The sequence below is a fragment of the Myotis myotis genome, unplaced genomic scaffold, assembly GCF_014108235.1.
Source record: "Myotis myotis isolate mMyoMyo1 unplaced genomic scaffold, mMyoMyo1.p scaffold_m19_p_9, whole genome shotgun sequence".
Taxonomy (NCBI): domain Eukaryota; kingdom Metazoa; phylum Chordata; class Mammalia; order Chiroptera; family Vespertilionidae; genus Myotis; species Myotis myotis.
Window position 1 is genome coordinate 81680197 of NW_023416401.1, and position 12565 is coordinate 81692761.

The 12565-nt window shown below is 43.4% G+C and overlaps 1 protein-coding gene across 13 annotated transcripts in view; it reads right to left on the reverse strand.

Moving 5' to 3' along the window:
- Positions 1–12565, reverse strand: part of STAU1 (staufen double-stranded RNA binding protein 1) — a 63925-nt gene that overhangs the window by 10010 nt on the left and 41350 nt on the right. For 9 of the 13 annotated variants that reach the window (XM_036321655.1, XM_036321652.1, XM_036321658.1 and 6 more), the window contains 3 exons: positions 2843–3073; positions 1543–1686; positions 293–439 (listed from right to left, as the gene is read on the reverse strand). In XM_036321655.1, coding sequence (XP_036177548.1) covers positions 293–439; positions 1543–1686; positions 2843–3073 — 522 coding nt within the window. The remainder of the gene's footprint in view (positions 1–292; positions 440–1542; positions 1687–2842; positions 3074–12565) is intronic. The other 4 variants (XM_036321656.1, XM_036321653.1, XM_036321659.1 and 1 more) reach the window with 2 other exon arrangements.

Here is a 12565-nt window from a genome sequence, read left to right on the forward strand (position 1 = left end):
AAAGGGGTAGCGACCCACAGGTTGATTACCGCTGCACTAACGGAAAGGAGCAAGCTGCCCTCCAGCAAAGCATCCTAGACCACAAAGATACTGGAACAATAACACGACCCAGAGTAATTTTTGTGGCCATGGACATGCAACTCTCTTTCTGACTACATTATAATAGTCCAAATGGAGAAGACGCTGCACAGCAGGGCTGCTTTATGGCTCAGGGGTACCAGAGTCCCCCAGGTTAAGGGGAGAAGATCATCTTGCAATTAGAGAGCAAGGACACAGAGACCCACGCAGTCACCTTCTCTTCTGATTTGAGGGCTGGTTTGGTGGGCTGAGCCTGCGGGACTTTGAAACCAAGAATCTCCAGCATGTTCTCAGCTGCGTTGCGTTTGGCCACCTTCTTATTGGTGCCTGTTCCCTCCGCAGTATGGTTTCCAACCTTCACCTGCAGAAAGAAGGCAGGACTCATCAGTGCTTAAACCTTCAGCGTAAAGACCGGTCAGGAACTGATGTGCTGGCCAAAGAATCCAGCAACGGTCGAAGCCAGACAGCTTACCAGTGGCACCCGGGAGCTGCCTGCACCAGCTTGCGAGAGCAGACTGGTAAATATGCAGGAATTGGGAGAGCTCATTGTTACAGGCAGCCATTATCGAACTGTGTATTATATAAGCTTATAATTAAATTATTTTAACAGGTAATGAATACTTAAGACACATCACTTTCTAATTTGACTACATTTGGCAGTTATCTATGCTTCTGAAGTTCTTTACCTGTTATATTTAAATATTTTTACTGATTTTGAGAGAGAGAAGAGAAAGGAAGAGAAAGACAGAAACGTTGATGTGAGAGCACATCGATTTGCTGCCTCCTGCACACACCCTACTGGGGATAGAGCCCGCAATCCAGGCATGTGCCCAGCTGGGAATCGAACTGACAACTTTTTGGTGCACAGGACAATGCCCAACCAACTGAGCCACACTGGCCAGGGCACATCTGTTGTATTTGTATGGTGGAAATATTGTATAATTGTGTGCTGCTGCTCATCTCTTCCCGACTCCATAACCAGGTGTGGAAACAGCCATGATTGGGGTTTTATACCACCGAAATCTGCAAACTCTATAGAGCAAGAATTAAGTTGTTTTGTTGAGTGTCTATTCTAGACTTAAGTGATGGAGAAAGGGTTAATAATGCAGATTAAGTTTAAAAGTATGTCAAGTCTCAGCTATGACATTATAACTAGAAAAAACTGAAAATTCTAGTCTTCAAAAATTATTATGATTGAGCAGAGAAGTCACTTATATTGTTTACAAATAAGAGAAGTTCCAACATGTCTTTGATGTTTTACTTTCATCTCACTTGTTAATGTAAACAAAAATAGCAGCCCTGTACAGAGAAGTAAGGCTTTAAGGCACCAAGTTACTGCAATCAACGTGGACTTAACATGGACAATGTTGATGCCAGGGAGCGGACCACTGGACCTGGGGTCTTGTCAGGCTCTGAGATGGGACGAAGTCAGAGAAGGGCCCTCCACAAGCTGCACTAACCCACCTGCATCACAAACTCCCTGCGGCGCGGGAGGCCTCGCTCTGTGAGAAGCATGTACTCCGGCTCCTTCTCCTTTTTCGCCTGCTGGATCTGGGCCAGTCTGCTAATAGGGTTCATCACCTGGCCATGTTCTGGGCCACTCTGTACCTGAGAAACAATTATTACAGAAACCATGTGCCATGTTAGTCACAGAAACAACCTTGCCAATTCAGAGATCAGGACATGACAAGAGTTACTTTTATATTGATCTAATAGCTCCAAATTAAGCTGCTTTTTTAAAACCTATTTTTAATTGAAAGATGTTTAATGATTTTCTATGATTGTTCTAAAGTGATTTTAAGGTCTTCCTGGCAAACCAACATCAACATTTCACTGAGTAGGCAAGCATCATTGTAATCTCTGCTTTTTAACAATTTCAACAAATTACAATGAAAAGGTAGAAAAATAAGAACACTACTCCTAAAATTTCCCATAACTCTGTATTATAAGATGGGTTCCCAGCTTTCTTAACAATGACTCAAATCCAGAAACGATTAAAAACAAATTTTTTTTCAAGCTGATGCTACATTGAAAGAATTCCACAGTGGGCACCTTCAGCTTCAAGGAGTCCTCACCTATTCTGACGAGGAGTGACTTCCAGCAGAAAAAGAAAATTGCTGAAGTATGCTATTAAGAAAATAAAGAAAACTTCAAAAGTATGCTAACTTTTCTATGTATAGATGCTAACTTATGTGTAAAAAAATTTGGATGTTCATACAGCATGAAACCGTATTGACAATACTGACATTCATAAATGTCCCCACATGGACTCTGTCCCTTCTTTGGGGTTGAAGTGGAGAAGCAATATAATTTTTGATAGATCCATTGGTATGACTCAAAACTCCAAAACAGGGTTTATAGTGAGATGTCTCGCTCCTATATCTGCCCTTGGCAGCTTTCCTCCCATGAATCTCCTTCACAATGGAACAGCACAGCAGTCCACGAGATAGAGGAAGCGTGGTTCACTCCTATTCCCACGGGTGGGCACTGACTGCCCTTGTGATCACAGGGCTGCGAGCACACCCACGTCCATTAGACACGTGCAAGCCTGTGGGTAACTCCACTGAACCCAGCTCAGTGTCCTTACCTGACTGACCTGGGACTCCCAAGAGAACTATACAAGGCAGCCGTGTAAAGGGTGTCTGGGGCCTGGCGTGTGCACATTAGCTCCCTCCCCTTTCACTAGAGGCAGCAGCCAGCCTCCTCAGCTCCCCAATTGTCTGCGGGCAGTGAAAACACCCTCTTCATTCAGATAGGTGCTTACCCTGACTATGGGTTTTGTTTTCTTTTTGATTCGGGGCTTCACCCGCTCAACTACAGGCAGGGGTGGTAACTTCTTCAGCTCCTCAAGAATAGCTATAGCAGCGTTTTTCTTTGAAATCTTCTTGCTCTTCCCTTCACCTTCCCCCACAAACTCCCCAACGGACACCTTGGTCACAAAGCTCTTCATGTGGGGTGGGCCAGTCTCCCGGGCGACCTGTTTTAGAGGGAAAGACTGAGTGAAAGCATGACAGACACTTATTACAAGCTGCAGGGAACACTGGTTAGTACACTACTTCACATGAGACACAGGTAAAGGGGAACTAAGGACAAAATCCATTAAGTCAGTGGTTCTCAACCTTCTGGCCCTTTAAATACAGTTCCTCATGTTGTGACCCAATCATAAAATTATTTTCATTGCTACTTCATAACTGTAATGTTGCTACTGTGATGAATCGTAATGTAAATATCTGACATGCAGGATGGTCTTAGGCGACCCCTGTGAAAGGGTCGTTCGACCACCAAAGAGGTCGCAACCCACAGGTTGAGAACCACTGCAATAAGTGAAGGGAGCCTAAATGTCGGCAAAATGAAACAGTGATCATGCTCAATACTTTTTCTTATTTTTTCAAACTTTTTAATGTTCTGGGGTCTGAAGTATCCAAACCAGGGGAACGTTTTCTATTACCACCTTCCTAAAAACATGGCTCACATCTCCACAGGTCACAGAACGTCCACCGCGAACAGCATAAAGGAAGCTGTCCCAGCAAAGCCCAGAAATAACTGCAGCACAAAGAGTTCGAGTTTAATATTGAACTTTATTAAATACTGGCTGCTATGCAGCTGTAAAGAAGAATGAGAAAACCTCTAACACTGAGAGTGATTAAAAACTACTGGCTCAGTAAGTAAAAAAAGCAAACTGCAGAAGAGTATATATGATCCCCTAACTTGTGTTAAAACAGAGTTTTACATATATGTATACATATACACATGTACGTATACATAGACGTGTGCTTATATAGTGATTTACACACATACACACACACAAAAACTTTCTCAAAATTAAAACTGCTCATTAAAAAAACATTTAAAAAGTGAAAAAGGGGACCTATAAAATGACAGCAAATATTTGCAATATATGTATCTGAAACAAAGGACTGATATCCAGAATATTTAAAGAACTCCTACAAGTCAATAATAAAAAGATAAACTACTCAATTAAAGAAAAGCTTGAACAGGTATTTTACAAAATAAGAGCTTTAGCCCTAACCGGTTTGGCTCAGTTGATAGAGCATGGCCCGAAGACTACAGAGTCCCGGGTTCAATTCTGGTCTGATATCTCAGTAGCAGGGTGATCCCTGGCCCTCGTCAGGGTGCATGTGGGAGGCAACCAATCAATGTCTCTCTCTCTCTCTGTCTCTCCCCCTGCCTTCCACTCTATCAAAAAAAAAAAAAAAAAAGTCAATGAAAAAATATCCTCTGATGAGTATTAACAATCAATCAAACAAAGAGCTCTACATGGCCAAGAAGCATTTAAAGAGTGTTCACCAGCAGTGTTGTGTTCCCAAGATGAGAACAAGAGGCATCTCAACAGAGGCCTTGATTGCCCTACACCGAAAGAGGTGTGCTGGCAAGAGCCCAGCTTGCACAGTCCCTGCGACTGATTTTAGGGAGCTCCCCCAGGTTACCTCCTCCACCACACCTCCCATACTGACAGCCTAGATTCCGAAATTCTCCCTCCCTCAACAGTGCTCTCCATGTCTTCAGAGCAGCCACCCTGATGGTTCATGTCAAATTCATAGCCCAGCCTGACCCCTCAGCAACCATTTTCACTGTCTATTCACATCATGATCCCACCAATCTACATTTGGAGTTTGACCTGTGGTCAAATCACAAATGTCTCCCAGTGATTTTCTAACTAAAACTATGTATTTTATCAAAAAATCAAGTTGTAAAAAAAAAAAAAAATCAAGTTGTATACTTTTTTTGAAGTACTGTATGCATGGCTCCTGTCTTCTATCAAACATCTAACCCAGCTTTCTTATGTGACAGAATTCACTATCAAAAGCTTAGTTAAGAAAGAATATTCTGTTCATTTAGTCAATGAATATTTGTGGAGCATCCGATATATGCCAGGTAATCTGCCAGGCACAAGAGATAGAACTGTTAGGAAAAATGGAAGCCTTTGTTCAACCTAATAATGGAAGTTAATATGAACCTTTGACATATGAGTTATTTAAGTATTCACATCAACTGGTTTGGTTCTCAATGCCACAAACTGTAATGTTTTAAATTATTACTTTAAAATAAATAAATACTTTAAAAGATATTCACCACTAGAGGGCACTCCCACCATTTCTTTTGTGACTATTTGAAAACTCCCGGCTACACTTACATGTTCCTGCACACCCATCTGAAAGCCAAATCTGAAACCTAAGCAAAAGTGGAAGTGCAATGAAAGACATCTGGTCCCCAAATCCCACAGAGCCACATCTAAAATGGCAATCCCTCACTAAGGTTCCAGAAAGCTCCGTGACTCTTAGGCAGGGTTGCAACTAGTGTGAGCAAGTGATAAGCTTCACAGGGATTCAAGGCCCTGGCCCTAGCAGTCATCTCTGTAACCCTGAAGTGACCCAGGAAGCCAGACATCTCTGACTCTCACAATCTTGATACCACTCCCTCCAATATTTGCAAATCCATTTTCATGCCACTCTAGTCCCTCAGGAGGTGGAGAAAAGGAACATGTCTTCCCTTCCCAAGGATACCTTGTGGCTTCTTGGGGTAAAGCTCCCACCTAACAACTAGTCCTGTCATTCTGTATGTCCCCTGTCTCACTGCCTCCCCAATCCCTATCTCCCACCCCCAACAGAGGGAAAAAAGCTGGAAGGAATGAAGGGCCAGGTAGTAAGACACCAGCCCTAGAACCACCTGGTGCACTGCACTCTGGAAGGGGAACAATATAAACCTGGTCTTGAATGCCAGAACAGGGAAGGGGTAGTTGTGGAGGGGTGTAGGGTGGCCCTGTTTTTCAAGTGCACCTCTCCACCACCACCTGCGCCCCATGGCAGGCAGGTTAACACTGCTAAGCTGTAGGAAAGAAATCATCATCAATCAGCTGATGGCAGGGATAGGGAACATCTCGCCCGAGGGCCGTTGAAGGCCCATGAAATCATTTGGTCTGGCCCTGCCCAGGCAAATAGGGGTGAGTTAATTAAATGTTTGACCAACTAGAGCAGGCTAATTTTTATGTCCATAATTTTGTATGGCCCGTGAATGATGTTATAAATATCTAAATGGCCCTTAGCAGAAAAAAGGTTCCCCAACCCTGGATTAGACTGATTAGGATGCTAGCACATAATATAAGCTACACACACACACACACACACACACACACACACACAACTACTGTGCACCAGTAGCTTGCCAATAGCTCGCTGCCGCCCTCCTGTAGCTCCCCTCTGCCCTCCCCCGCCCCATAGCTTGCTGCCCTGCCCCCTCTTGTAGCTCTCCGCCTCCCGCTTGTAGCTCGATGCCCAACCCTCCTGCTGATCTGTGATGGGTAGGTCATTACAGTTCAGGGCATAACAACCATTTGCATATTACATCTTTATTATATAGGATATATATGTGTGTATGTGTGTGTGTGTGTGTGTGTGTGTGTGTGTGTGTGTATAATATATATACTTTTATATTGATTTCAGAGAGGAAAGAAGAGGGAGAGAGAGATAGAAACATCAATGAAGAGAGAGAATCATTGGTTGGCTGCCTCCTGCATGCCCCACACTGGGGATGAAGCCTGCAACTTGGGCATGTGCCTTGACTGGGAATCAAACCATGACCTCCTGGTTATAGGTCAATGTTCAATCACTGAGACACCGGTCGGGCAGAAGGTATATGAAAAGTCAGGCATAAAATATGGGGATCAGCTGTAACTGCAAAACACTACAAACGAAGTTTATGAATCACTTTGAATTATTTTAAGCAGATGTCCCACTGCAAATTACATTTGCCTAAAATAATAATGTGTGAGTTTAAAGCTCTTTGGAAAACTAAATCTATTCTATTTACAATGTTGAAAGACCAAAGGATTGATAAAGAAATCTGCATTGTACATTAAAACATAATCTTGGGGGGTGGAAGTGACAGGGAGAGGTCAATGGGGGGGAAAGGAGACATATGTAATACTTTCAACAATAAAGAATTAAAACAACAACAACAACATAACCCTGCATAACCAAGCATGGAAATCAAAAGAAAATAGGGCACATTCTAAGGAAAATGTTTGAAAAAATTCTCCTTTACCTGACTAGTCTATTTGGACTCACTTTATCTTTGAACGAAAAACGCATTAAATATTATTGTCCATTTTCTTCTCTTTTAGACATTTTATTTCTTAAATCTTTATTGTTGAAAGTATTACAAATATCCCCCTCTCTTTTCCTCTCCATTGCTCCCCTCCACATGGACCCCACCCCACCCCTTCACCACCCTATTGTCTGTGTCCATGGGTAATGTATATATGGATGTAAGTTATGTGTTTATTAATCTCTTCCCACCCCCTCACCCCCTTTCCCTCTGAGATTTATCAGTCTGCTCCATGTTTCCATGCCTCTGGTTCTATTAATCAGTTTATTTTGTTTGATTCTTTGTTCATTTATTTTGACTTTTAGATTCAATTGTTGATAGACACTTATTGCAATTTTATTGTTCATATTTTTTATCTCCCTCCCCCCCCTTCTAAAAAAATACCCTTCAAAATTTCATGTAATACTGGTATGGTGGATGATCTCCTTTAGCTTTTTTTTGTCTGGGAAGCTCTTTATCTGACCTTCAATTAGAAATGATAGCTTTGCTGGATAGAGTAATTGGTTGTAGGTCTTTGAGCTTCATCATTTTGAATACTAGTATTTCTTGCCACTCCCTTCTGGCTGCAAAGTTTCTGCTGAGAAATCAGGTGACAGTGGTATGGGCCCTCCCTTTTCTCTTGCTGCTTTTAAGACTCTGTCTTTAATCTTTGGCATTTTAATTATGATATGTCTTGGTGCAAACCTCTTTGGGTTCCTCTTTTTTGGGACTCTCTGCCCTTCCTGAACTTGTATGTCTATTTCTTTCACCAGCTAGGTAAGTTTTCTGTCATTATTTTTTCAAATAGGTTTTCAATTTCTTGCTCCCTCTCTTCTCCTTCTGGAACCCCCATAATTCAAATATTGGTATGCTTGAAGTTATCCCAGAGGCTCCTTACACTATCTTTGTATTTTTGGATTTTTTCTTTTTGCTCTTTGGATTGGGATGTTTGTTTTGTGTTTTGTTTTTTTGCTTCCTCATATTCCAACTAGCTGGTTTGGTTCTCAGCGTCCTCTACTTTACTGTTGATTCCCTATAAATTATTCATTTCAGTTAGTGCAGCGGTTCTCAACCTGGGGGTCGAACGACCCTTTCACAGGGGTTGCCTAAGACCATCGGAAAACACATATATAATTACATATTGTTTTTGTGAATAATCACTATACTTTAATTATGTTGAATTTGTAACATTGAAACTGGGGGTCACCACAACATGAGAAACTGTATTAAAGGGTCGCGGCACTAGGAAGGTTAAGAACCACTGAGTTAGTGCATCCTTCATTTCTGACGTTTTTTTATGTCGATGATAACAAAGTTCCTTGAATTTCTCACTATGTTTCTTGAAGTTCTCAGTAAGTTCCTTGAGTACCCTTATAGCCATTGTTTTGAACGCTGTATCTAGTAGTTTGTTTGCTTCCATTTCATTTAGTTCTTTTCCTGGAGATTTCTTCTGTTCTTTCATTTGTGACATGTTTGTCTCCACATTTTGGCTGCTTCCCTGTGTTTGTTAGAGCCCCTATGTCTCCTGGAATTGGTAGAGTGGCCTTGTGTAGTAGGTGTCTTGTAGGACCCACTGACTCAACCTCCCAAGTCACCTGAGCTGGACACTCTCAAGTGTCCTCAAACTACGGTCCGCGGGCCACATGCGGCCCGCCGAAAACATTTATCCGGCCCGCTGGGTGTTTTTGCTGCCTCTGTGTGCATAGGAATTTGTCCATAGTTTTTTTTTTAAACTATAGTCCGGCCTTCCAACGGTCTGAGGGACAGTGAACTGGCCCCCTGTTTAAAAAGTTTGAGGATCCCTGCTCTAGGTGCTTCCCTGTTTAAGCTGTGTGCACTGTCCTGCTATTGGTGCCACTGGGAGGGATTAACGTTCCAGGCCAATGGCTGTGAGAACCAGCTGCGACCACAGTGGAAGAGCTGCTGTGTAGGAGATGCCCCTATGGAGTAGGACTTGCTTCAGTGGAACTTTGGTGCTCATTGAGTCTGCCCCGTGAGTGTGTTGCTCATGGATATGGTAGGTATCCATTTTCAACTAACAGCGGTTATTGTTTTTAGACCATAAAGCTCCAAGTACTGGGAACTCCAACATGGCGGCCGGTAGAACTGGAGTGAGGAAGTGTGTGTAAGGGAATGAGAGGGGAGTGTGTGGATGTGCACGCGCGCGCGCGTGTGTGTGTGTGTGTGTGTGTGTGTGTGTAAAACAGATCTCACAGGAGTCTTGGGGGCAGGCAATTCGGGCTTTCCTGGACAAAGAGCCCCTGCTATGGCCACAGGCACTCTCTAGGCAGGTGGGGCTCTAGATCAGAAGCCACACCATCTTGAAAGGGGGAGAAGCAGAAGCTAGGAGCCCAGCCTCGCCACCACCCAGACTAGGCTTGGACACCACTCTGGACCTCACAGTGAGTTGAACACCAGCGGGACATTGCACCGGCTCCCACCACAGGGTCCAACCCAGACATGCTGTGGCAAAAGCCAGAGGGACCCTGAGTGTCTGCAACTGACACTTGCAGGACCAGTTCTGTGGGGGAAAGTAGAGCTCAGAACAGGGACAACCAAGGTGTGAGACTCAGGGAAGACCCAGCCTCTAGGCTAAGGAGTCACCAACCACTAGATTACTAGGGGTTTCAACCTCTGGGACCTCAATCAGGTTGCTCAGGGCCAGAAGGGACAGTCACTCATATTCACCTATACTGGAGCAATTCCCAGGAGGCCCAGGTCCACCAAGGGACCAGATTCAACAACCTCAGAGCAAAATCTAGATAGGCCCACAAATAGTGGACCCAAAGATATTTGAGTGTGTGAGTGTGAGTCTGTGAGTGAGTGTGTGTGTGTGTGTGTGTGTGTGTGTGTGTGTTTCTGTTTTTTTTGGGGTGTGTATTTTTATTGTTGTTTCTCCTTTTTATTCTTTCTTCTTGCATATCTCAAATTTCTCTCTTTCCTTTGATTCTATTCTACTTTAGCCTATTCTTATTAATTTGTCTTGTTTTTTTTCTCATTTCTTTTGTTTTACTATCTATATCTGAATATACCCATTATTACTACATTTTAAATTCATTATTATTTCATTTATTGTTTCCTCTTCTTTCTTCCTTATACTAGATCTTTTAGCTTCCTTCTTGCTTCCATATAGCCATTTTTTCATCTTATTCTTTCTTCCTTTTTCTTTTTTTAAAAAATATATTTTATTGATTTTTTACAGAGAAGAAGGGAGAGGGAAGGGAGAGGGATAGAGAGTGAGAAACATCGATCAGCTGCCTCCTGCACACTCCCCACTGGGTATGTGCCTGAAACCAAGGTACATGCCCTTGACCAGAATCAAACCTGGGACTCTTGAGTCCACAGGCCGACGCTCTATCCACTGAACCAAACCAGTTAGGGCCTCCCTTTTTCTTTATATCCCCTCTAAGTTTTTGGTTGTGTGTCTTTTAGAATACTTTTTATTTTTTCCTTCCCTTTGCTTTCGCTTCTTTTTCCTTCTTAGTCTATCCTGTTGTTGCTGAATTGAGTAGATTGATTTTCATGGTGTCTTTGGTTTGGCCCTGTTGTGTTTTATTCTGTTCCATCAGCACCTACAGAACAGCTGGCACAATGACACTGGGGTTGAACCTCATTGGCAGCAAGTCAGAAGGGAGATTCTTCCTACAAATGGGACATCAACAATCAAGTCCCAATTAGAACAGGCGACCCCAAATAACACACACAAAGGGCATTCCCGGAGCATACAACTCAGGTGAACAAAGAGACTGCACCATTGGACCCTCAAGACACTTTCTACATTAGGCAATCCCACAAACACTGGGAGGCATACCAGTTATATCTAATATATAAAAGCAAATACAAAGAGACAGCTAAAATGAGGAGATAAAGAAGCAACTCCCAAATGGGGGGAAAAAAAAGAAGAAATCTCCAGAAAAAGAACTAAGTGAAATGGAGGCAAGCAACCTATCAGACAGAGTTCAAAGCTGTGGAGAGTGGATACAGCATTCAGACAGGTTCAAGCCTCAGACTGACTTGTGGCAAAGTCACATACAGAGAGAGAAACCAAGATGGTGGCATAGGTAAACACCAGAGTTTGCTGCCTTGAACAACCACTTCAAAAATACAACTAAAAGACGGAACGGACATCATCCAGAACCACAGGAAGGCTGGCTGAGTGGAAATTCTACAACTAGAAGGAAAGAGAAAAGCATACCGAGACTCAGAGGAGGTGCAGTACGGAAGTAAAATACTAAGGTGCGGAGGTGCATGCGGAGCGGGCTGGCAGCTGAGGGCGCGGTTGTCGTTTTCAATCAGGAGGGAGTCTCAGGCTCTGAGCTCCAGTTCCGGGCGAGTCTCTAGGGACCCAGACTCATACGGGAGAAGCGGGACTGTCTGGCATTGGTCGGAACTCAAGGGAAGCTTTCTCTCCGAGGGGCTTGCAGTGATTACCGGGACAGTGAGAAGCAGAGCCTCTGAGGGCAGGACTGAGAGCAGCCATAACTGCTAGCCCCGCCCTGTTGATCCCGTGGGACCCGCCCTGCCCAAGTCCTGCAGGGAGGCTTTTGCTGGGTAGCCTCAGGCAAAGGCTAGATTATCACCTCCCTAGAGATCCAGGAGCCAGGAAACCCAGAGGTCAGAGTGGGACCATCCAGTTTGCAGCTCTGTGGAACCATAAAGGACACACTCAGGGGGCAGACTCATCCAGCACCAAAGCCCCATTGAAGCAAGTCTTGCCCCAGAGGGGTGTCTTCAGCACAGAAATTCTCCCACTGCAGACGCAGCTGATTCTCACAGCCAATTGGCCTGGAGGTCAATTCCTTCCAGTGATAACTACAACAATCAAGGCTTAACTACAACAAGACTGTGCACAAAGACCACAAGGGGGTGCACCAAGAGTGTCCTCCTCAGGTAATTGGGGAGGCTGAACCACTTGGCCCTAGAGGACACTCAGAATAGAAAACCACTTTATCAACACAGGGAAGCATAAAAAATGTGGAGACAAAGAAAAAGGACACAAATGACAGAAATGGAGGAAAGCAAACTACTGGATATAGAGTTCAAAACCACACTTTTAAGGTTTTTCAAGAATTTTCTAGAAACCGCCGATAAACTTAATGAGATCTACAAGAAATCTAATGAGACCCTCAAGGTTGTGATAAAGGACCAACTAGAAATTAAGCATACACTGACTGAAATAAAGAATATTATACAGACTCCCAACAGCAGACTAGAGGATCGCAAGAATCAAGTCAAAGATTTGAAATACGAAGAAGCAAAAAACACCCAACCGGAAAAGCAAAATGAAAAAAAGAATCCAAAAATATGAAGATAGTGTAAGGAGCCTCTGGGACAACTTCAAGCACACCAACATCCAAATTATAGGGGTGCCAGAAGATGAGAG